The 25,904-nt window shown below is 36.6% G+C and overlaps 1 protein-coding gene across 3 annotated transcripts in view; it reads left to right on the top strand.

Moving 5' to 3' along the window:
- The window catches only part of tp53i11b (tumor protein p53 inducible protein 11b), a 78,076-nt gene that overhangs the window by 24,543 nt on the left and 27,629 nt on the right, over window positions 1-25,904 (top strand). For 2 of the 3 annotated variants that reach the window (XM_048167932.1, XM_048167933.1), the window contains exons 2-3: window positions 22,836-22,985; window positions 24,507-24,644. In XM_048167932.1, coding sequence (XP_048023889.1) covers window positions 24,516-24,644 — 129 coding nt within the window. In that variant the 5' untranslated portion in view covers window positions 22,836-22,985; window positions 24,507-24,515. The remainder of the gene's footprint in view (window positions 1-22,835; window positions 22,986-24,506; window positions 24,645-25,904) is intronic. The other variant, XM_048167934.1, reaches the window with a different exon arrangement.

The raw sequence follows: 25,904 nt of genomic DNA, 5'->3' as shown, positions 1-25,904 counted from the left end.
CCCTGAAGAGTATCATGGGTTCCCTTAGGAATTTCTAGAATAGTGGTTTTTGATTTTTGAGTAAAATAAGGTCTCTGGTTAACATTACTTCAAGAAAATTTCACATTTTGTTCTACAACATGAATTGATGCTGCAGCTACAGCAAATATGTGAGTTTATGTGCTTATGTAACGGCTCAGCGTCTGAAATTAACTTTTTATTCTGCCAACCAAAGTGGATGGTAGATGATAATTTTTTTTTTTAAAGTAATCTTTTGGCTTATTTGTTTTTTGAAGAAACAAGGCAATTCTTGTTAAATATTTAGGTGTATTCTCTACAATTTGTGTACTAAATAAGAGATAATATACATTCAGCTTATTGTTATCACAAAATAAACCCAGACACAGTGATCAGTCTTGTATATCACCCTTAATGAGCTTATTTTGCAACAATAACTGACTGGATGCAAGTTATCCTGATTAATACATGGCTGGCCTCATAAGTATATCATTAGCATTGCTGGGGAAAGTTACTTTTAAAAGTAACGCATTACAATATTGCATTATTCCTGAAAAAAGTAACTAATTACGTTACATTTTATGGATGCATTAAAAGTAGTGCATTACATTAATTTTGCGTCACATTTCCTCATCTGTGCTGGGCTTGCTTGTTTGTTTAATAACAAAAAAAGTAATATTTTTGGCAAACATAAAGGCCCTTTTACACCCAAAGTGAAAACAGTATGTTTAACCCCCTGGAGTCTGAGGCTGATTTGGGGCCTGGAGAAGTTTTGACATGCCCTGACATTTGTGCTTTTTTCAGTTGTTCATAAACATATTAATGACAAAAGTGTCATTTACACTGTATTCAGCGCAAACTAGGCTACCATAATATATGAGGAACATGTATGTACATGTTTGTGTTTTTGAAGGAAGTTTATGCGTGGTTATTGAAAAAACAAAAAACTTAAGTCACTGAAATAAGGCCAAAAATATAATATTAAATCTGTGTTCACAAGACTTCTGGGTATTGGAGGTTGTAGACTAGAGTTTTTGCTTCAAAATTATGTAAAAAGTATGCTGACTACTCTTTCATATAAAACAATAGAGAAACACAGTATGCGTGGAGGCGTGAATCATCATGAATAATGGGTGATTCTCACCTGAGAAGACAAAAGAATCACATAATAATGACCTAAAATGACATGCATAATAATGAGTTCTTTCAGTCAGGTAGGCTGTGAAAAAACCCTCTGTGATCATGTGGTGTATATCAAACATACAGAAAAAACAGCAATACTGTGAAATATTATTACAATTTAAAATAATGGTATTCTATTATATTCTTTAAAATATAATGTATTTGTGTGATGCAAAGTGTCTGAACAATTATGTTACCTCTATGACATTTCATATAGGCTTTTAGCTTAAAAGCTTGCACATTTGGAGAAATATTGATGGATTCTCATATGTTTGTCAATTTTCTATACAGAGGAGTAATTTTTATTCAGGATTTATTGTCATCACTATGAGCGCTGGATACTGTGTTTTCAATTCATACTTGCAGCCGGAGGGCGCTCTGTACACATTTAGTCTACAAATGCCTGCTAAAGAAGAATAGGCAATCCAGGAACTAACCGAACTAACAGAGGCCAGAGATCGCTAACTATGGTTATTCAAAACACTTTTCAAGACAATAAGTACACGATTGAGACGATGAATGCATGTATTGCCTCTGAATTTGCGTCTGAATAGCGCTCCCTCCGTGGGCGTGGCCGCATTAGTGGATAATGAGGTGAATCACAGACTTCTGACATGGCTCATACAGATTACATAAACAGAGAATATTTGTTTTCGATTTGACTTACACGATTTAAAACCTGACATTTCAAAGTTTTTTTAGACATAAGTCTAATTTTTTTGTGATTAGTATTCACTAAGTTACAGTTCATTTTCTGAGAACTATCAGATTGGACTTCGTTCAGAGGGAGACGAGAGATCACACATCATGTTAGTTTTCTTTATTTTACAAAAAGCACAACATTTTATTGTTACTCTGAGTGTACACAAATAAAAGAAGATATTCCACAGATTAAAATGGTGTATAACTCTTAATTGTATGTGCAACATTGACGGAGTATTTTGAGTCTCTTTCACACTGGTAAGAAAAAAAAACGCGGTGGTATCGCCGGCGAGACCTCAGAGTGTTAAGTTGAAGGAAATGCAAATTCATGCCTGTACAGTAGATGGCGCAGCTCAAACCTTTAAGCTGTGCTGCCATTCTGAATTGCAGAACAACAGGATGCAGGAAAGTGAGTTCAACCAAAGACTATAGATATAGAAAGATGGTTCACTACTATTAGTTATAAATGGGAGAAGTTGCAACATGCAATATGGCGGAATACGTCCTGCCTTCTAAGTAAAAGAGGCAATCGCTGATTGATAAAGTCATAGCATCACTGCAGCTGCCATTAGAAGCTCCGGTTCCCATAGAAACCTGAGGCTCGCGCTTAGGACTGCACATGTGCATTGGCTGATCTAGCCTGAAAAATAAGCTTTTTTAACACTATTTGAGTGTAAGAAACAACATTTATGGGACATTTCATGACAGATTTTGTTGCTGGTTTGAAATGTTATTTAATTGTGAGTTCGCCAAGTAGTTTTTGAGATTTCAGGATTTCCCCATTGAAATAGATAGGGCTTGGTCTTGGATGCACAAAATAATCTGCCCGGAGGCATTGTAAATATGGCCGCCGAGTGAACAGACTTTCCTTGAAAGAGACTTTGGTTCTACACTCTTGTTTCAGCAATAAAAACAAAAAATGAACCACAAATAGCAATTTCAATGGATATATATAATTTCAAGGGATATATATAATATATAATTATAAATTTCTATTTTTAATAATGTTCTAACTGTTTTGCCCATACAATGAAAAAGTAATTGCAATCCAAAACAAGACTGGACCACATATGTTGAAAGATACAGTAGCTTACCGAAATCTGTATCACGTCAGTTCAGTCAGTGTTGCCAACAATGTCACCTAACATTATACCTCAGAAAAGCCATTCGTTGACCATAAACTTATAGTCCGCAATAAAAATAAAAAAAATAATTGAGTAAGCATGCATAAGTAACTTTATCATTATGCAATTTACTTAAACTGGGTGCTCATCTGTGTGTAATTAAGCGCATCGTTTTCATTTTATTCTAGAGACTGAACTCGCGCTCTGCTGCCACACTGAAGCTCACTCACCACCTACTGGACAGGGGTGGGAATTACAACAAGCTTACATACAAACTACATAATCTGTCAAAATGACGGATGGGCTGCAGATTTTTTCCCGTCACTGCTAAACAAATTCCAATAAAGATGGAAAATTTTCAGTTAACGTGATCTCGGAGATATATAAATATATATTATATATGACGTCACACTACCGCCGGTGACACTCCACGACCGCAGTGGCACGGTTGTCATGCCAACCGTCACAGCCCTAGTTATAGAACTGTAGTACCAACTGACTCCATGTGTAGTTTTCTAGCATTAGATGGGCATTAGATTTTTTTTTCCTCAAGAAAATTTGCCATGTACTGTATCTGATATACATCCAAAATTTGATATTGAATCAAATTGCAAGTTTGTGAATTCAAATCTAATCGAATCATGAAATACATAGCCTTAACAAAAAAATTTTTTAAAGTATCTTGTAGGGCTGGGCGATATATCGCATGCAATTGTCACGCGCATTTTGTCAGTAAAGCCGGTTCCCTGATTACCGCTAAATCACCATCACCTGCTTTCAAATGGAGTGGCTTTTAATAGACAGAGCCGTAGATCACTAGTCTGGGTAAACCCAGCCTGATCTGCCGGCGATTTGATTTCGCTCGGCAACTCAGTCTGGAAACCCATGCATTCATTTCTACTGCTCTCTTACACTTTTGCGGGAACCAATCACAGTCTGGCTTATCCACCTTGCTCGCTATTGGCGGGTATAACACGATGACGATAGAGAAGCGACGGCAAGCAGCTTTCAAACTCTATCTGATCTACCCGTCTCTCGCACGACCGTCACTCCAAAATAACAATGCACAATCACAGTGACGCCGATTGTGTTAAGCATTTACCTTATCTGAGAGAAATGTAGCAGAGCGTTGATCCGACAGTCTCTTCATAGGAAGATTACAAACGGTGATTGATGACACACGACGATTCTCTGCTGTTATTTTGGTGGTTTGCTTCACGATGTGAGTACAGGACTCTTTTACTTAAATGCCCCTTGATGGTAGACAATATTTTTATTATTTGCTCTATATGTTTCGTCTCCCTGCTTCTTGAATCTTGCGCCGCCTGAGCTGACTGGAATTCTTTTTGGTTGTCATGACAATGACGTAGTTTAGGGCGGCTATATCCGCGTTCATTTACACAGAACCAGAACAGTATCAGAGTCACCTTTTAAACTCTCGACGATGCTGAATGACTTCTTTAGTTAGCAAACAAATTGCTTGAGTGGGTGTAAATACCACTCACTTTCATGTTTTTTTGCACAACCTGCAAAAATCGCTCGATGCCATTGCTGCTCCTGCAAACCGCTGATCAATGCTACAAACCAATACAAACTAACCCTGCGTCTCAATCAGCTCCCTAGTTCCCTAGGTCGTGAATCAGTATATCATGAAAGTGAATGCGGCTGATTCCCTGATCAGTGCCCTGACTACTGAACTAGGGAGCTGATTGAGACACACGGTAAACCTGTCTGGAGTTTTCGCGTTGCTCTGCAAAGTACGTCACCTGGATCGTTGATCTGATTGGTTGAAGGACTATCCAATTGCGTGACTAATGCTCGTTGATCACGCCTTTTGTGCAGTAGGAAATACATAGCAATCTCCCCAGACCAATGTTCAATTTTAAATTGAGCTTGGTCTGGTGATAGCCAGACTAGTAGATCACTGACAAGCTACGCAATATCGCGTTCATTATCGAAGGCAATTCATCTGCGATAATGAACACGATATTGCATAGCTTGTCAGTGAACTACGGCTCTGTCTATTAAATGAAAATCGCATGCGATATATCGCCCAGCCCTAGTATCTTGTATTTCGTTTTTGGGTGAACAATCTCTTTAAGTTTAGGCACACAGCTTTTTCAAAATTTACATTTGAGGAACATGGAGTTGATTCAATAGTAAATTAATAATTGATTCAAGTAAACCACAGACCTTATTTTATTCACAACCCCACTGCCCCCCCCCCCACCCCACCCAAAAAAAGAAAAAAAAAGACGTTCTTAACCTACAATACAAGAGGAACCCATAGTGAATTAGCCTCCTGGGTTGGTCTACAAATTGAAGTAATGACTGAATGGCTGTTTTTGTGTGAACTGTGGCCCATCACATTGGTCAAAGTAAGGAAGACGTCTTGATGACTCTCTTGAGAAATACTGGAGGGTTGTTTCCTGCCTGCAGTGGTATGAGTCACAGTGTTGTCTGTTTATTATATAAAAGTCCAATTAAGAGGGCAGCTTTGTTTGTTTCAGTGTGTTAAATGTACAGTAGTTTGTGTGTATGCATATTTCCTTTTGCATCGATTATTGTCTGTGTTGAATGCACTTGTTTATGTCTTGAAATTGAATTGATTGTTTGGTCAGACTGTGATCCATCAGTTATCTTATAATATTTTAAATGTCACCAAGATATTTTGGCAGTGTCCTGTCTGATGTCATTGTTTACTGAGATTGTGAGACTCCCCCCACCCCTTTTTTTTATTTATACATCTAATGCTGACAGGGTGTCACTTTTTGGCACCTTGATGAAGATTGTGGATGGATTTACAACTTTCTGGTAGCATCAGGCCTAATGTCATGTCTCTAGGGATGTACCGCTGGTCTGTTGATTAAACCAAATGACAGCTTCTGGATTATTTATCAGCCAAAAGGGGAAACATCTAATGTCAGTGGATGATCTTATACAAGACCTGTTGACTGACTGCAGGAGACTCGGCTGGATTTGTTAGCACATCCACCTCCTGTGCGTTTGGCTCAGTGTGATGTGGATCGACTTTGCATATGATCTGCATTGATTTTGTTTTTGTCATTGTACAAAGATGCAGCTGAGCTACAATGAGTTCCTCTGGGAGTGAGAAATGAATCAGTGCACAACTGCTAGTTGAGGGCATGTGCTAAATGTAACACAGATTGTGCTGAGACATTTTAATCAGCTACTACATTTACATAATATGAAATAATTCACAATAAAATACTATTTTCTTCATTTCTTTTCTGAAGCAGATGCAGTAGCATTGCATGTTCAGTTAAGCTCACTGGTATTATCTGATTGAGGAGAACCAGTAACCAATAAACCAAGAAAAGGATTTTCATGATGTTCAGTTCTGTTAGCGGTTCTTGACTGGAATTCATGAAAGGAGGACTCTTTTGAGTTGCAGTTCTTTTGAATTTATCAAATTGGAAGTTAATATGAAAATTAATGTACACTTTTTCATACTATATGTTTGTGGTGCACTTTAAAATGAAACCCTATGATAATCCTTATCATTTAACATTTTAAAATAATTGATTTTTGGTTTTTAGTGTTTAATTTTTCATTTATTTGGACAAAATAGTAGTAAAATAGTATGTGTCAAGCTCTACACAATAGCTCCGAAAATTTTTTTAAATTTTCTAACTTTTTCAAACTCCTCCTTGGCAATTGGTCCAATCTTCACCAAAATAGGCACACAGCAGCTAGGGAGAGTGCTGGCAAAAAATTATCAAAAGAACTTTGCTTTGTCGTAGCATTGCAAAGATATAAGTTAATTAATTGGTGAGGCGATGCCCATTTTTACGATTTAACCTATAGCTGCGATTTTGTCCAAGCTTAATGAAACTTGACACACAAAGACAACAGGACATTCTGACGACGCACCCCAATCGTGGTACAATTCCGACAACAGGGGGCACTACAACTAAAAAACAATTATAACTCTTTAACCAAATGATCCATAAAGTTGAAAATTGGTATGCATCTTGTTTGGTGAACGTCCTAACATATGCTCTAATATGACTAAAAAAACATGGCTGCCAGCAGCCAGTCCAATTTCAGTGGCTAATAACATAAAATCTGAATGGCCTACCGGTGCAAAAATGAAAATATATGAACATTATGTGAAAATGAATATATGTACCAAATTTTGTGAAAATCGGCCTCAAGGGGGTGCTATAATAAGCAACTTTACATCTAAGCTAATAATTCTGCGGTTTGTGACCGAATCAAAATTCTTGTTTCTTCTGAATTCTTGCTTTAAGCCCCAACAGTAGCAAATTAAAAACATTGCTGTCTTTATAAATGAAGAGACAATTTTATGTCTTTTCACAATAATATATATTATACAATTTCTTTAAAGACACTTATTTTTTGTTGTGGTATGAATAATAAAACGCTTGTGTGTTAAACTCTAAGCATAAGATTGGAAAGCAAATACATAAACAGTAGAAATAAATTATAAAATGAGAAGGGCGTTGATATAAATGCTTCAGATAAATAAAGTTTTGAGCTGCAAATCTTTACATTGTTTGAAATGGTCCTGTCCATGCGTTTCATCTAAATTTAAATTTTGAATATGAATCCACACATACACATACATTGATCAAACCCTAACTTTCAGTGAAGATTCAATCTTTATAAAAACCACATCATAAGATACATTTCAGTTGAATCTCTAATCATCCATTGGTGCTTGGACCCTGATGAATGCTGCTTGTGGCTATATATGTATTCATTTGTTTGTTTGCATATCCCTAGCAGTCATTTTCTGATGTATTAGGTTTCACAATCAGAAATCTTCCCCTCAGTGAAATCCAATCACAAGTGAGCTCAGGAGACGTTTTTGAGATGCACGTTAATATCCGCTGTAAGTGTCATTCAGTTTTGTGATTGGATTGCCAAAGTGAATGTAAACAGAGCCTACAAGAACGTAACCATCCAGGACTGTAGAAAACAGAACAATTTTCAACATAAAAGACCAGAAGCTGGACACCATTTTTAATTACAAATAAGAACTGATGCAGTTGCATTACTAATCTGAATTTGACATCATTTATTTTTTGATTTGTTTACTTTCTGCATGTAAAATGCTTTGTCTTACAGGTGTACAAACACAACGCAGTTGCCACTTAGTCTCTCAGTTGTGTTTCTGTGTAAATAAAGGTAATGTTTACTGCTGAGATCTGCCGAGGGAGCCAATGTCTCAGCTGGGTGCATCAACAAGAACGTTCCACTTTTTTGGCCTGTCACTCACAGTAAGCTCTTGTGACAGACCATGAAATAGTGTAAATAGACAAGTGCAGGAAAGCTCCTCAAGCTCAAACAGATAGAAAAACTCATCACATCTGTCCTGATGGAGCAAATGTAGGAAATGCCCTTCAGTTTATAACGGCTGATGTCTTTTTCAAGGCCTGTAATATGATTGTGAAATCAGTGCTGTGATTATTATATAATTCATGCAGTTGCGAATGTGTAGTACTAGGTGTGCCACCCATATTAGTGCATTTTACTGTGAAATGTTCATAAATGTATGAGACAGAGTGTCCAAGCAAATTATAAAATGAATGCTTCCTTAATTATGAAAGCTGTAATTGCTGAAACTGGAAGTTCTGTAGTAATAATCAAGAGACTTTACTAATATCTTTAATCAAGTATATACTGTAGCCTTGTGTTCATATGTTCCACCACCCTTATAATGGCAAGTTATTACTGCAGTCTGCTAAATATGGGGGAAATTACTATGCCCTTAAATTATATGCCTTTATATAAGAGGGGTTTTAAAGGGGTCATGACAAGAGAAATCAAATTTGCCTTGAACTTTTGACATAAATACATCCTGCAAGTTTGATAGCTTAAAACTTCCTCCTCATTATAAACAAAGCATTTATTTAATCAAGCTCCAAAAACGGCTCATTTTGATATTGCCGGATCTGTGACGTCTCACGGGCAAATACATTTGAAAATGACCACCTTCAGAGCAAGACATTGACGAATAGTTATACATCATCACTCTATAGGTAGGGCCCTATGAAATCCGTTTTATTTTTTCCCAAATTCCGTTTTTTCCGTTTTAATTTTTCTGGATTACATTTTTTTTCCATTTTATTAATTTTTTACTCCATTTTAATGGTTAAATTAAATTTTAGTAATCATGAAATAATGAATCTTGTCCAATTTACCAACAATTTAATAAAAGTTTAAAAAAAAAAAAAATTTTTTTAGGGCCCTATGATAAACATTTTATTCTTTCCCCTCAAATTTTATTTTTACCAAATTCTGTTCTGAATTCCATTTTAATGGTTTAATTCCATTTTAATAATCAAAAAGCATGTCTAATTAATTGAATTCTTAAAAACAACAATATTTATTATTAAAATATATATTTTTATGATTTTTTTTTCAGAAGTTCTGTTGTGTATTTCAATTTTTCTGGCAATCAAATGAACGCATACCATTTAATTTATCTTTTAATCATGAAATTAAACTTTTTTGTCAAACAATGTGTTGCACAACAGAGCCTTACTGTTAAAATTAAAACATGGAAGAAACACTGAGATTATTGTTTAAAAATATATTTTAATAATTTATTGTTAAATTAATTTATCTAAATTCTACTGTACAACAGTAATATGTTTCTGTCAAGTTAAATCGAACTTTTATTTTGACGGTTTGCCTAGAGCTTTGAGTTTCTCTGTGTTTATGACGGTAGTTTTCTCAAACGAAGCGGTTAAATGCTGATGAAGTGACTTTCAGAGCAGCTCTGGAGATGAATTTGTACGTTCATATAGTGAGGCGACAGAGGACGAAAACACCGCGAGCGTCGCATGTGCTTCAGCGTGCGTGCGCCCGCGCGATTGTGTGTGAGGCGGTGTGAGGTAAATGAAACTGCGCTTCCGCATCATTCATTTCAGTCACACAGGCATGCAGGATTCATGTTTAAATAGTCTTTTGCGGTTTAATATTCACAGACACTAGTCTATATCGCAATTTTAATTTAAGTGTACTGACCTGCTTTTAATTCATTCATCAAAAATTTGACAAATTCCGTGACATTCCGCGTTATAAAGTAAATTCCGTTTTTATGAATGGATTCCGCGATTCCGTCTGCGATTTCGTGATCGCGGAAATTATAGGGCCCTATATAGGCCCCGCCCACTGGCCGTTCAGTTGCTTAACGGCTGACATTTGCCCACACTGGATGTTAGTGTTGCATCAAAAGCCTTTTTCAACCTTCATTCTGACACTCCTTCTGAAATGATCCGTTTTTGAGGGCAGCTCCTCCTACAGAGACATTCTTTCACTCTTCCATTTGTCCTGTTGTCGGCAGACTCGAGTGCCATGCCAGAAACTGAATACGCATCTGTATACTGTATCAGCATCAGTGATTATAATGAATTTTCCCACATATATGTTTGTCTTTTTGTGCAAAAAGCATTATTATTAATATAAGTAAACCTCAAAGAACATATTAAAATAATAAAAAAATCTACATCATGACCCCTTTAATTATAATTATATAGGGTTTTAATTGCAAATATACATGCTACTATACATAGTATAACAAATTCTACATAGTAAACACCTTTTTTTATTAGGACTACACCACTGATTAGCAACTGCACCAAATTGCATATAAATATATATTTATTTATTTATTTATTTATTTTTTCTGAAAACTGAATTGTTTTTTCCCTCTTAGAGCCATGACTGAATACCTGATCAACAAAAATACATATACCATTTTTTAAACTATTAGATTATATTGATTAAGCATCAATATTAAGCTCCTTCCCCTTATTCTGACTCTACTAACATTTATGTTGTTGTTCTTGGCAGAGATTACCTAACAAATCTGACCTTTAAAAATGAGTGCAGTAGATGTTTAAATCCACAAGTCTGTAGTCTTGAAAATAGCTGGTTGAGTTGCAGCAGATATAATCCTGAGAAAAGAAACCTCACTGATGAATCAGTTATCGGTATAATCATAATATATGAAGTATGAATATGTTTACAAACATGGAGTTAATCTAACCATAACAAACAAACCATAAGTGTCTGATGCACAGAGAGCACTTGTTCATCCCAGATGGATGTCTAGAGAGAGCTGGAGAGGAGAGATTTAACAGGTGTGCTGTAAAGATGATAGAGTCTGTTTTAAGTAGGTCTCTTCACTAGCTGCAACATTTTACTGCTGTGCAAGTTTATGCATGGCAAGCCGAGACACCACAAAACTAGATCGTCTGCAGTGTAAACATGAAGTAAAACATGCCTTTGTATGTCAAATTAATATATACATTGAATAGCATTAGTTGATAAATGTGCACAAATGTAAATTCTCTACAGCATATTAAACTGAGAACCTCATTAGTTATTTTAATCCACTTGCATAGTTTTAAACAAAATGTTTATTTGCATTTCATCCAGCAGTCCATCTTTAACAGATGAGTGTGAATGTGTAAGAAATCTCTTGCTTCACTGAGAGAAATTCAGTTTGTGTAGTCATACAAGGAGCGCTTCAGTGCTATTGCTGTGTGATTTTCAAATCAAAATCAGGCCTAAACAAAGTTAATTTTGGGAGTTCGATACAGCTTGCGTTGCACCATTAAACTTGAAGCGTAACTCTACATAAACTAAATATTTCTGTAAGCCTTCGATCAGGAGTAACTGTTGGAATAATATAGCAAACTGACTGAACTGCATCAATAAGCTCTTGTTTTACCCGAGTGTGCCGTACAACAATGTTTTGATTGCCCCCAGGTGGCTGGATGTAGCATACGTCATAAACCCTGCCCTCTCCGTGTAATCTAATGGGATGTGAGACAAACTAAACTATCAAATTACACTTCAAAGACATTTTTTTCAAAGATGCTTTCTGCCATTTTAGGTAGTTTTTATCACATTAATGTAAGTTCAAGTGTTTGTTTTTAGTTAGTTATTCAGTTATTTGATGCTATAAAAATGGGGGGTGTAACGAATGTAGCGGTTATTACTAAATTTATGGATGAAATATGAATATAATAATTCATAAGGTTATGAATAAATTATGATTCATATATCGACCCAACGGGGAATTAAACATATATTGTGAATCAATTACAACGAATTATAATCAATTACATATATGATTAGTTCTGGTTTAATAATTATTTAGAGAAACTGTTCGTTTGTCCAGCAAACTAAGTCCCTCACAGAATATTATAAACAGAGTTATTCTCTGGCCATGAAAATAACTTGCTATTATAGCATCAAAGCATAAAGCGATCGAAAAACGTTAAAGTGACTTGGTCTTCAGTTGAAAGAACAACAGAACAATCGAGCATGAATTAAGTGTTTAATATATGCAGCTATGACTGAGATTATACGTCTAAAATATATACAGAAGGTATACACATATATATACACAAGAGTGAAAATGAAGAAAAGACAGGGAAAGAAAGATGATCAAAGAATGGCAAATTACCCAGTTAAACCCTTTTGAGAGAGCCAGCACAGAAATCAGTTTAGACAAATTTCAGATAAATGATAATACTTGCTTATTGGTTCAAGTCCGTGAGTAGCAGTTTCAATGCGCTTGGCTTGGTTGGTCCTTTCCGAGAGGGTTTCTCCGGCGGGGTTTTTCAAACGAGGTTTAAACTGAAGAGTAACTTAGCCGAAGAGAGAGAGAGTCTAAGGAAGTGGTCCTCCCGAGCTGCGCGCGTGGTTGGGAAGCGCGGTCACCTGAGGCGTCCGTAGAGACGTGCACGAGACGATAGGGAGAACACCGGGAGAACAAAAGAGAAGAAGAAGAGAAGAGTGAAGGTGTGTGTCGTTGTCTTTATGGAAACCCAAGCTAACACACCTCCTGAATTGTAGCGACCAATAGATGCGCAGCACTATTTGGCGGGCAAAGTTGCTTTGTTTGGTCTCCTAGCTGAATTTGCATACTTGATGATTATCCGATCGGATTTCGAGATGGAGTGCGTTCTTCGCAGGATCATTAAACACATAGAAAAATGCATTTGTCCGCTATGTGACACATCTCAATGAATAGCTCGAGTCCGGAGCTTTACGGAGAGATCAAACTCGATAGGTCAGAAAGGCATAGAGAAGAAGTTACGGTTTACAGACAAAATTCTCTCATTAAAATGCACACTAGCACAAATACACTCATTTAACACTAGGAAACATGCATGCGCTTCAAAATACAGGATGGGTATACGTCAGCATAGTTGTATTTTACATATACAGTCAAAAATGTATGATTGTGTGTTTCTATATGTGTCTGTGTGTGTGTTTTTGTGTGTCCCTGTGTGTGTGGGGTGTTGGAATGTGGATCTGGTCAGTCTCTGGGGGGGTGCTCCTTTTGAAGTCACCAAAGTGAGGAAGTTGCACTCTTCTGTTTACCCTCACAGGTCCACAAACCTGCCGAAAGTCACAGCCGTCCGGCGCCGATTTAGTGATTTATAAACAAAGTTCACCAGGTTAAAAGCGTTCTGAAAACTCCAAAGTTTATTGACTCTGAACGGATCCATCCAGGCGTTACAGGGGTGTGACATCATGATTGACAGCTTCTCTGAGGGAAGTAGTCACTGAGACACCAACAGACTTCTTTCATGATTTTTGGATGGAGATTGGAGCTTTAACTTCAATTTCTATATTTCCATAACTATTTATTTCACACCGATATAATGACGATCTAAGCGCATGGCGCAGGTACACTTACGGCATGTCCGAATCCACTTTTGCTAGTTCAACGACGGGAAAAAAATGGTCGCCGCACCAGGCACATGGTCCAAAAGGGTTGAACCTAGTCTCTTAAAGTACACATGAAATCAAAATTGACCTTATTTACTTTGTTAGTGCATATTGCTAGTCTTGTGGTGAACAATTAATCCGTGCAAGTTAAAACACAGAAAAATATTATTTGTCGTGGTAATCTTTAATCAAAATCTGAAAAGTTACTTCCGGTCTGGAATGGCGTTCCTTCTCTGATAGCGCCAGTTTGACGGCTTGTGTTGAAAACGCATAAACCACTCCTCTGCAACCGTTTTTCTGCTATGAGCAAGAGATGGAGAGGAGGAGCGCTAAAGTAAAACTCTGCCCTCTATTCAATATTCTGTTTCACTTGGAAATACATCACACTGGAGAAAAGTCGTTTGCAATTTCCGGTTCACACAGACTTTAATGAGTCATGGGTGTGAGTCATTCGTATGTCATGGCCACGAATGAACAATTAGTTCTCAGGACTTACTAATACATTTTACTAATTCACGTCATGTGTGGGAATGAACTGAAAAGCAGCTATCAGTTTGACATTTGTGTGGCATCGGGTTTAATAACATCTGCGCCAGCTTGTGCTTGTCCAGCAGCTGGTTAGCATCAGGAGATTCCTAGCTTTGTTTTTGTCATGTTGTCACAAGCTGTCAATTAGAGGCCTGTTCCTTTTAGCCTGCAGCTTATTTGCCCTTTTCTCACAACGCATCCTGCCATTGTCAAGAGAATGATGGCAGCAATTACTGTAGGAGCAATGGGCTCTGACACCTCTAACTCAACTGGTTTTGCTTTTAGAACCAGATTTTACATTGGACGACCAGTTGCATATGGAAAAAGTATGGAAAAATATTTGTGGTTCCAGACTGTTGAGACTACTAAGAATTTCTAAAAATAACCGTATCATGTAAGCGAGTATTTTCATGGCAAAAGTTTAGTGATCGTTCAGTGAATGTCGAACACGACTGAATTAATTCAAGGCACATATTTTCATTACGCAAATCTGCCTTTCCATAAGCGAGTCTCTTTTGAACTCCACTAAATGAATGTTTGCTCAAATGCCACTCAGACCAGCAACAGATAAAGGAGCAAACGATCATCTAAATCAGGCTGTACTTTGCTGTTTGGTGATCGTTACCAAGCGGAAGATGAATTTGTACCGAAATACCATTTAGTTTAAAATTGCATCCTTTTAAGATTCACTTATGAAATTAGGTGTTAATAAAAAATCTTCTATTTTATAAATATAAGAAATGTAATTTGCCAAAATTCACTTCTAATTTTTGAATGGTCGTCAATGGGTAAAATGTGTTTTTGTTCCCGAAAGTGTTGTTACTGCGTCAACCATGGGTTTGTAGTCTTAATTTAAAATAATTTCAGCTGTAATGTTAATGGAGAACACAAGCTCACTAAGCAATGAGAGAGATGCATTTGCAAGACTGAACACCCAAATCAGAGGCACGTCTATTTCTATGACAGATGCTTTCAGGAAATAAAAGCAGCATGCTTTGTCCCAGTGTTTAGGACTAATGGACCAGCAACAGTACATCAGGTTGTAGCTGTTTGTTAAAATGCGTACATTTCAATTATATTGTGTATGAAATGCATTTAGACTGTGCTTTGATAAAGGACTTTTTAATTAAGATGTTGTCGTGGGTGACGAACGCCATTCAGCCACTTCAGTCTTTATTTGACATGTGTACTTATCAAGAGTTCTGATGACTACTCTGAAGATGGATTATAATTGAATGCAAAGTCAAGCCGCCACAGATCCTACAGAACAACACTCTTTGAGACTGATGTAAACACTTTGCTTCTTGAAAATGATAAATGTTTTTTCTAACAAAAATATAATAAATTAATTATGCATTTATTTTTCAACTAGGGTTTATATTTTGTATACAGGTTTTAGTTTTTAATTTTTTAATTTATTTTAATAACATTGTTTTGCACATCCCTAACAGTGATGTATTAAAGGATTAGTTCACTGAAGAATTAAATGAATTTAAAAGAATTTTCTGATCATTTACTCACCTCCATGTCATCCAAAATGTTTGTGTTTCTTTCTTCATCTGAAAAGAAATGAAGGTTTTTGAGTAAAAAAATCCAGGATTTTTCTCCATATAGTGGACTTCAATGGTGTACAATGGGTTGAGATCATGTATGACCTTTCCAACATGATTATGTCATACGTGGCACAGAGCAGTGCAAGATGGGCATTTGTGGTTAAAAAGTGTAAAAATATTATTATGCCATCGAATGTTTTTTTACAAGATGTAATATAAGTCTAAGGTGTCCCCTGAATGTGTCTGTGAAGTTTCAGCTCAAAATTCCCCATAGATTTTTTTTTAATTAATTTTTTTAACTGCCTATTTTGAGGCATAATTAGAAATGCGCCGATTCATGCTGCGGCCCCTTTAAATTGTCGTGCTCCCCGCCCACGGACCTCGCGCTTGCCTTGAACAGCATAAACAAAGTTCACACAGCTAATATAACCCTCAAAATGGATCTTTACAAAGTGTTCGTCAAGTTGTGTTTATGAATTATACAGACTGCAAGTGTTTAATAATGAAAATAGCGACGGCTCTTGTCTCTGTGAATACAGTAAGAAAAGATGGTAACGTTAACCACATTTAACAGTACATTAGCAACATGCTAACGAAACATTGAGAAAGACAGTTTACAAATATCACTAAAAATATCATGATATCATGGATCATGTCAGTTATTATTGCTCCATCTGCCATTTTTCGCTGTTTTTCTTGCTTGCTTACCTAGTCTGATGATTCAGCTGTGCACAGATCCAGACGTTAATACTGGCTTGTGTAATGCCATGAACATGGGCTGGCATATGCAAATATTGGGGGCGTACATATTAATGATCCCAACTGTTATGATTCACCTGTTCTTCAGAGGTCTTTTAAACAAATTAGATTTATACAAGAAGGAGGAAACAATGGAGTTTGAGACTCACTGTATGTCATTTCCATGTACTGAACTCTTGTTATTCAACTATGCCTAGATAAATTCAATTTTTAATTCTAGGGCACCTTTAAAGAAATTTACAGATAGTTTCACTACACAAGACCCTTATTCCTCGTCTGGGGGTTGTGTAAAAGATGCCGTTCGTGATCATCCAGTTAGAAATGGTGACCACAAACATGGAGATTTGTCAGATTTTATGATTCTTTGCAGCCTTTATCCACTGCCTACAATGCACCGGATCCTTTACTGAAAACTAAAAACCGGCTAAAATTCTTGCACAACAATACAAGTCAACACCATTATAAGTTTGCTAAGAAGTATTTCCTTCTAAAGCAAGGTGGTATTTGACTCTGGTAAGCGTTTCCATCACATAATGGTGGGAGTTGCCTTGGAAGGCAACATGCCCAGTGTATTATGGGTGTATTATAGGTAGTTTTCCTACCTATTTGGCAAACAGTCTTTTTTCTCAGTTTTCTGTTGTCCATTAACACTGACTACAGTGTCAATTAACACCCGCCTTTCTACTCTATAGGCAGACAAGTTTTATTGAAAGCCCATTTTGCCAGTGGTGAAGTATCCCTTTAAGTAGTGTCACAAAATGTAGAGATGATCTCGTCAGTGAAATCCAGTTACAAGTGGACTCAGGAGACATATTTGAGACACACGTTAATATCAGCTGTAAATATTATTAATTTATGTATTCATTTATTCATTTGTTTTATTCATTCATTTATTTATTTTAATTCCCCTTTTTTTTTTTTTTAGCTCTGGCAACAATTTCTTTTTTTTTTCTTGCCTGTTCTAAATTGCTTTCAACATTTGTAAATATTTAATATTTCAAGTATATGTATTGTCATTGTCATCATGCGTAATTTTTGTTTACAAGGATCATAAAGAAAATTACCTAAAGGTGTGTGTATGAATTAAAGTTACATGACATGACATGAAGGAAAAAAACATTAAATTGATAATTGCAATTATTTGTATGTCCAGAGATGTATACGTGTATGACTGTACTGGAAATGGCACTCATTTTATTGTATTATATATTTATAAGATGCAAGGGCTGTGGAAGATTATTTGACTCAGATTTACACAAGCAATTATGTGTAGTACCAGAGGGCTAATTAATGCTAGTGATGATTGCTTACTTGTTTCATTCATTCTGCTTGACTGACAGTTCTAATATTATACAGTAATAAAGTAAAATCATTTATTTATAACATGAGTTCTCCAAGATTATTGATGAAGTTGTCCATGAAGTTATAAAATTCCATTCAGATCACACGCAATCATGATCATTCCCATTGGTATATTGTATAAATCTTTAATATCCCCAACATACTGATGCTGAGGAGAAATACTTTGGTGGGCTTTTGTCCTGCAGCTAATTTCTTTCATTCACTTACACAAGCGCATACTTGTCAATTTTTCATGCAGTTGCAATGTGTTGCTATTTAGCAAATCTATTAAAGGGGGCCTGCAATGCCCCTTTTACAAGATGAAATATAAGTCTCTGGTGTCCCCAGAATTTGTATGTGAAGTTTCAGCTCAAACTACCCCACAGATCATTTATTATAGCTTGTCAAATTTGCCCCTATTTGGGTGTGAGCAAAAACACACCGTTTTTGTGTGTGTCCCTTTAAATGCAAATGAGCTGCTGCTCCTGGCCCACTTTCAACAAGAGGGCGGAGCTTTAACAGCTCACGCTTCGGTTGCTCAACAACAACAAAGCTGGAGAATCTCACGCAGACAAAATGAGGATTGTCAGTAACGGTGTTCAGCCTTACATTGTTCAACCCGGAGTCGACACTGATGGAGAGACTCAGGAAGTTGTAGTCCCTACCAGCCGTTTGTTGTAGTCCTTAAAAGAAAAGAAAAGAAAAGAAAAGAAAAGAAAAGAAAATATTTCCCTTTGCATTGAACTTTGAGTGTAACTTTGCAGATGTTGTTTGTGCTCAAACAGCAACATTACACACTAACTAAAGTAAAAAAAAAAAATGAAATTATAATCAAGGACCCCTTTAATATTTTTTTAATATTAATAAACTTTATAAACTCACCACCTAAGGCTGAAGTCTTCTCAAAATGTGTCTGGATACTTTGTGGAGACAAGCTTGGAATTTTTGAAATGAACATTGAAGCCTTTTCTTCATCTTTCCATCTGTCATTAGCTTCAGAGTTCTATATACAGTAGCTGCACTTTAAAAATTCCTCATCTCATGAAGCTTTTAACCTGACAAAGCCAGATGATGAAACTCGCACATGGCCGCGAGATCTTTAACTTGCGTCAAAGGCGTGATTTGACCGCCAGAAGGGTAACAATGGGGTGAGTTGTCAAGATGAACAGAGTCTCCTCACAGAATATATACTTTCAATAATGAGGAAGGGTGCCAAATGTGCAATCTGTGGGGTTGCTAGGCAACTGCATCAGCATCACTCCAGCAACCTCATGTCAAGAAACGCATTGGAACCATGCTTTTGAATGGCATCGCCTGGCTCGTTTACGTGATTTGCAGCACATTGATTGAAGCATGGCCCATTGCCTGCCTATTATCCATGATGGTAAATTCACACACTGGCTGAATCGCTCCGTAAAGGAAGTAATGATTCATTCCCATCACCAGTTGGCAGCATTAGTGTGACTATTGTTGTGGATTTGGTGTCTACTCAAGTCTTCAGTCACAAAGTATCACCACCAGTTGACAAATGAGCATGTTTCACGTTTCAGAATATTCCATTGCCCTTCGTCTGTAGTATGTAATGCTATGATCAGTTATGAGCAGCCCAGCATTCAGAAGGTCCTGCTGTGTGATCATTAGTTAGTAATCAGTACGACATGATCAAACTGTGAACTGCTCGCTAGAGTCATTGCTGATGGCAACAGAGCACATTTATAAAAGAGAATCTGTGCTCATTACTTCAGATTTACAGCCCTAGCAGATTATACATTTATATACTTATAAATAGGCAACACAAAGCTACGATTCCTACCTGGATTTAGCATCAGTCTTTACATCTTCCCTCATTTGGCGAGCTTTCAAGTCCAGTTTTCCTGTATAATGATCAGCTGATGTGTTTTTTAAATGCCTATATCAATATTTTTGTTTGCATAAAAAAAGCATACAAATATAAAAATAAATTAAATAAAAAATCTATTAATTATAACTTCAGCAAAAAGATATGTTCCACCAGATACTACTTTTGATATTGTTCCTCCCCTTTGATCAGGGACTTATTCAGAAGTATTTATGTATTATATATGACACTACCGCTTAAAAGTTTGGGATCAGTAAGACTTTTTTTTTTTTTTTTTTTTTGAGTCTCTTTTGCTCATCAAGGGTTAGAGCTGCATGATTAATCTCGATTCAAACACCCACATGATCTTATTTATCATAGACAATGATTTGCCTGTGTCTATTAAACCTTTGACAAAATCATACCGGAACATTCAAATCTGTGTTCGTGCTGCCGCTGAGCCAGAGAAAGCAGTTTTTGAACCACACAGTATAGTTATTTCTGTCACAAATGTTCAAATTATCACAGAAGTAAACTTAAAAAGTTTATAATTTGGATATAAACACTGATGTCTATGATAGCGATCAAAGGGTTGATCAGGGTTGCCAGGTTTTCACAACAAAACCACCCAAATGCTATTCAAAACTAGCCCAATCACGTTTCTGGGGTCCCCCGGTAAAAATCAAGTTCCGGTGAGTAAAATCCATGGGTTTCCCTGATAAAATTTGCATTCCAGGGGCTAAATATCATGTTATTTGGAGTCGCTTCCACCTGTGGCAACAGTGTTAAAGTAGCCCAATTTGGCAACGCTGATCAAATCACCTTTTGAAACGAACTTCAAATAACGGTTGTATCATTATATTGTTATGCCACCAGGCAGGGCTTGACATTAACTTTTTTGCTCACCAGCCACTGTGGCTAGTTGTTTTTCAAAGTTACTAGCCACTCAGCATTTTAACTGGCCACAATTTTGATGTTGGTAAATTACATTTTATATGATTAAAGTTGACTTTGTTATGCTTAAATTACTTTATTTTGAGTCATTACTTGATTTAGAAGATTTAAAACCCTTTCAAATTTTTAAATACAGATTGACCACCCAAATCAAGACTACATTGTATATCAGCTGGTATGTACAGGTGGGCAAGAGGTGGACAATATGAGCATGGGCTAATATGAGATAAGTTATTTGTGTTAGGCTATATAAAAGAACAAAGAAGCAAATTACAAAAACAATAGTAAATTAAAAATCATCTTTTTTCAGATACAGTAGGTTTATTTAACATATAGTCTACATTTAATCAACATCTTTTGTTGTTTGATTAATGACAGACAGGTAGGCCTATTTAATTGGGCTGCTGAATGCATGGATGTAACTGACGCATATTCAGTCATTACCCACCTGTTTACGTCCACTTAAGCCATAACCGACTGTATTCACGTGAGATACTCCACACGATGGACATTTAGACATCTGTGTGCACGTGTATTTGACTATTCAGGCGCGAGGAGAACTGATCGCGCGCGCGACAGAGAAAGAGCGCACGCGAGAGAGCGCTTTTGTTGTGTGTCATTCAGCGCAATTCCGCCTATCCCTCCTTCACTAACTGCACGTAAATAACGAATTGTGTGATTGGATTGTAATTTTGTAATTTTGTGCTACGACGATCTTCGACGATCATTTGGCAGTAAACTGAAATTATATTCAACCCGCCAAAGTGGCTAGTGGGAGTGGCTGTCTTACCCGCCACAGCCGAAATCTACCCGCATTTGGCGGGTTGGCGGGTGTTAATGTCAAGCCCTGCCACCAGGTGGCGACAAGTGACTGTTAAAAATGTGTTTGTCATTGAATTATTCATTTAAAAGATTTGTTCAAAAACACTGATTCATCCAGTAGTGAAACAGGTATATTAGGGAGTCATTGAATCATTCATTCAAAACATAACCAAAAAAAAAAATTCAAATTAATTAAACATTTTTTTTTATATTTTGTCAGAACCTCTAGTAAATTACATGTTATTTTGTTTAGTTGTCTGTTCAGAATCATTGGAGAATCGTGATCTCTATTTTAAAATCGTGATTCTCATATTATCCAGAATCGTGCAGCTCTGTTTAAATAACTGTTTTCTTTTTAATATGTCTTCAGTGTCACATGATCCTTCAGAAATCATTCTAATATGCTGTTTTGGTGCTTAATAAACATTTCTTATTATCAATTTTCATTGTACATACTGTGTGTTAGGGCTGGGCGATATATCGCATGCGATTGTCACGCGCATTTCGTCAGTAAAGCCGGTTCCCTGATTACCGCTAAATCGCCATCACCTGCTTTCAAATGGAGCGGCATTTAATAGACAGAGCCGTAGATCACAGACAAGCTACGCAATATCGCGTTCATTATCGAAGGCGATTCATCTGCGATGATGAACGCGATATTGCGTAGCTTGTCAGTGATCTACAGTTCTGTCTATTAAATGCCGCTCCATTTGAAAGCAGGTGATGGCGATTTGGTGGCAATCAGGGAACCGGCTTTACTGACGAAATGCGCGTGACAATCGCATGCGATATATCGCCCAGCCCTACTGTGTGTTTACAGTTTTAAAGAGTGTAGTTCAAACAGATATGACAGGAACACACCAAGCTGACAGTCGGCCGTCGGGCAGTTTTTGTTCGTCGGCCGACTAAGTTTTCTCAGTGTGTTCCGCACCGTCGGCTGAAGTTGGTCCTCGTCGGCTTTTTTTCGGCCGATTCGACATGTTGATTCGACAAATTACATGTTATATCTTTAAATTAGTAACCTGTAGATTCATCTGTTGGTTTTGGTAGGTTCGTTTCATCAGTCTTGGACAGAGTGACCAAAAATGATTGTAGTGTGTTGCTCTGGTTGATTTATTCATTCATTAATGCATTCATCTATAATTTAAAATCTGATGGTCTAATGACATCTTCATCAGTACTGAAATGAATACTACTTCACTTTTTTATATACTTCTACATCTTGCTGTCTGAAGAGCACACAGGTGACGGCTGTACTTTTAAAATCTACCCCTGTTTTTGCTCTTGCAGCTTCCTGAACACCTCCAGGCTCAATAGTGCTGGAGCCTCGGACACATTTCATCCTTTCCTCATCGATTGTGACGCCAAACTCCTCTCTCCCTCTGCTGAGGGAGCACTTGCCGACCACCTGTACCTCTGCTGTCCAGTACACGAAAGCAGGTGACTTGAGTGCACACATTGAAAGACAGTCCTTTTATACTCAAAAGTTCCCTGTGCCTTTTCCTTCTCCTGAGATATCATATTCCTGCAGACCAAGCAGGATATCTGATATTCAGATGTCCTTTTTTCTACATTTGTGTCTGGGGAACAAATCTATTTGAAGGCCTTGCATTTCACAACTGTGAAATGCAATTTCCAAATAACAGGAAATTACATTACAGACATGAAAAATAAGGTCATAATTGCGAGATATTAAGTTGCAGTGGCTTGTGTCCACATGTCAGGACATTCATATCGATGTTCTCTCATAGAAGTGCTGTCCCTGAATTGACCGCAAATGTGCAGCAGGAACTAAGGAGCTTGTCAAAACCAATATTGTCCCATGTGATGTCTTTTTACTGCCTTTTTGAGAGCAAAATATAATTGATTCCCTTGAGTAATCCTTCGCCTCATAGGGAGATCACTGTATATATGTCAAGTGATTATAATTATTACATGATGTTCCGATTAATCACACATCAAATTTGACTGAGAAATTACCCCCAAATGATGATTTAAAGTCATTATTGTGTTAAATTAGAAAAGCATCAAATGGACATTACAAAAAGTGGCTTTAGAAAGAAATATTTTATTTGATTCAACAGAGAATTTATTACATTTAAGCATATTTTTCTGAAGCTGCATCTGACTTGGTATTCAGATATATTTACAGACCGTTTATTGCAGCTCAGAGGTGGCAGGAATGCATTTACACTGCAATTACATCTGCATAAATAATGCCATATGATTTAATGGGTTTTAAATGGGTATGAAACGGATAGTTCACCCAAAAATGAAAATTCTGTCATCATTTACTCACCCTCAAGTTGTTCCAAACCTGTATGAATTTCTTTGTTCTGCTAAACACAAAGGAAGAATGACAGTAACCAAACAGATTGACTCCTAGAGTATTTATTTTACCTACTATGGTAGAAATACATACAGGTTTGGCACAACTTGAGGCTAAGTAATTAATGACAGAATTTTCATTTTTGGGTGAACTATCCCTTTAATATGATCAAAAATATATTTATTTTAAATTGTAATATTTCACAATATTACTATTAAAAATATTTTAACACGTCATTTTTTTACTATGATAGTAAAGCTAAATTTTCAGCAGCCATTACTCCAGTTCATAATCCAGAAATCATTCTAAAATGCTGATTTGGTGCTGTCCCCAATTTGACTGCAAATGTGCCGCAGGAACTAAGGATCTTGTCAAGGCTGATTATATCCCATGTGATGTTGTTTTACTGCCTTTTTGAGAGCAAAATATAATTGATTCTCTTGAGTAATCCATTGCCTCATAAGGGGGTTCTCTGGTATGTCAGGACAGCCTGATGCGCTAGAGGATTGTACACACAGTAGTAAAGATGTCGTCTTGTTAGACTCCATTCCCAGTGCACATAAGTACATGCATGAACATGAAGTGACAAATCAGATCTGATCTTGTTCTCACACTCCTCTTCTCCTCTGTAGACTGCTGGAATGGCTTCTAAATCTCATCCGCCTCTGATGAAGAAACACAGTCAGACCGATCTGGTGAGCCGACTCAAGACTCGTAAGATCCTGGGCGTTGGTGGAGAGGATGATGATGGAGAGGTGCACAGGTCAAAGGTCAGTATTTGTATCTTTTGAGTAGTCTGTTGCCATTAGTAGGGTTTTACAAAATTGCCGTTCAAAATGAAAACTTGCCAAAATGTAAGTAAAAAATGGCCTTGTTGAATAAATACATTTTACGCGACCTTAGATGGTAAGATTATAATTCATGGCTATGTCAAATTAAATTATAATGTCAAAGGACCTGTTGTTGATGTTAGTGACATGTACGATTTAAAGCAGATATACAAACCGTCTACTAAAGAAAACATCTGTCATGACTTGCATGCCTCACCTCAGTGGAAAATTTACTATCTGAAGTTTTAGAATGCATTTTTTTTTCCTCGCCAGAACTCATGACTTATGAAGTAATCTTTGCACTACAGCAGTAAATCTAAATTATGAGGAACGTGATTAGGATTTTTTTATTTTACTTGTATGTTGTTAAAAAATCTTTAATACATACAGTACATACATACAGTAAGAGGTCACGGTGCTATACAAACATACAATTTCAGAGCACAAAATTTCTCAAAGCTTTTTTTTTTATATATATAAAACCAAGCTGGCAATATGACCTGTTTTCTGTTGCCGACTGTTTTCTCATGACTTCCTGGAAAAGGGTCATTGCATTTGTGTGCTCATCAGACATGACTGTGATCGGCTTCAATGCTCATCACTGCAACCTTTTATGCAGTGGGTGTAGATTTAAATGTAATGCTGTAATCAACATTTTTCATGATTAGTTAATCTTGGCAGCTGTAATAGTAAAAATGTACTAAAAGTTTTCAAAAGAGTTCATGTACTATAATAATAATATTAATAATAATAATAATACTTATGATGATAATAATAATAATATACTACTACTACTAATAACAATTCTTATTTCATAAGTATAAAAGTTAATGGGCTTTTATTTTGAAGTCTTAAAGGAGACCCGCCTATTTAAACAGTGTTTTTTAAATCAAAAGGGATAAAAACAGGGTAGAAAAATAATTTTATTTCTAAATGATGGCATTTTTTTAAAGATTTATTTGGTAACACTTTACAATAAGGTTCGGGGACAGAGATCGGGAAAGGACCGTGAGCCGGGACTCAAACTCGTGGAGCTCGAAGCACATCGGCGACAAATTATGGCAATTTTTAATGTAAAAATAATACTAACGTTATAAGTGCACCTCTGGAAACATTACAAAATTAAAAAAAATGAAGTTTATGAACCTCTTTAAAGAGGTCATGACATGAGAAATCAAATTTGCCTTGGTCTTTTGACAT

Source organism: Megalobrama amblycephala, linkage group LG19 (genome assembly GCF_018812025.1).
Source record: "Megalobrama amblycephala isolate DHTTF-2021 linkage group LG19, ASM1881202v1, whole genome shotgun sequence".
NCBI lineage: Eukaryota > Metazoa > Chordata > Actinopteri > Cypriniformes > Xenocyprididae > Megalobrama > Megalobrama amblycephala.
This window is presented reverse-complemented; position numbering and strand designations above follow the sequence as displayed.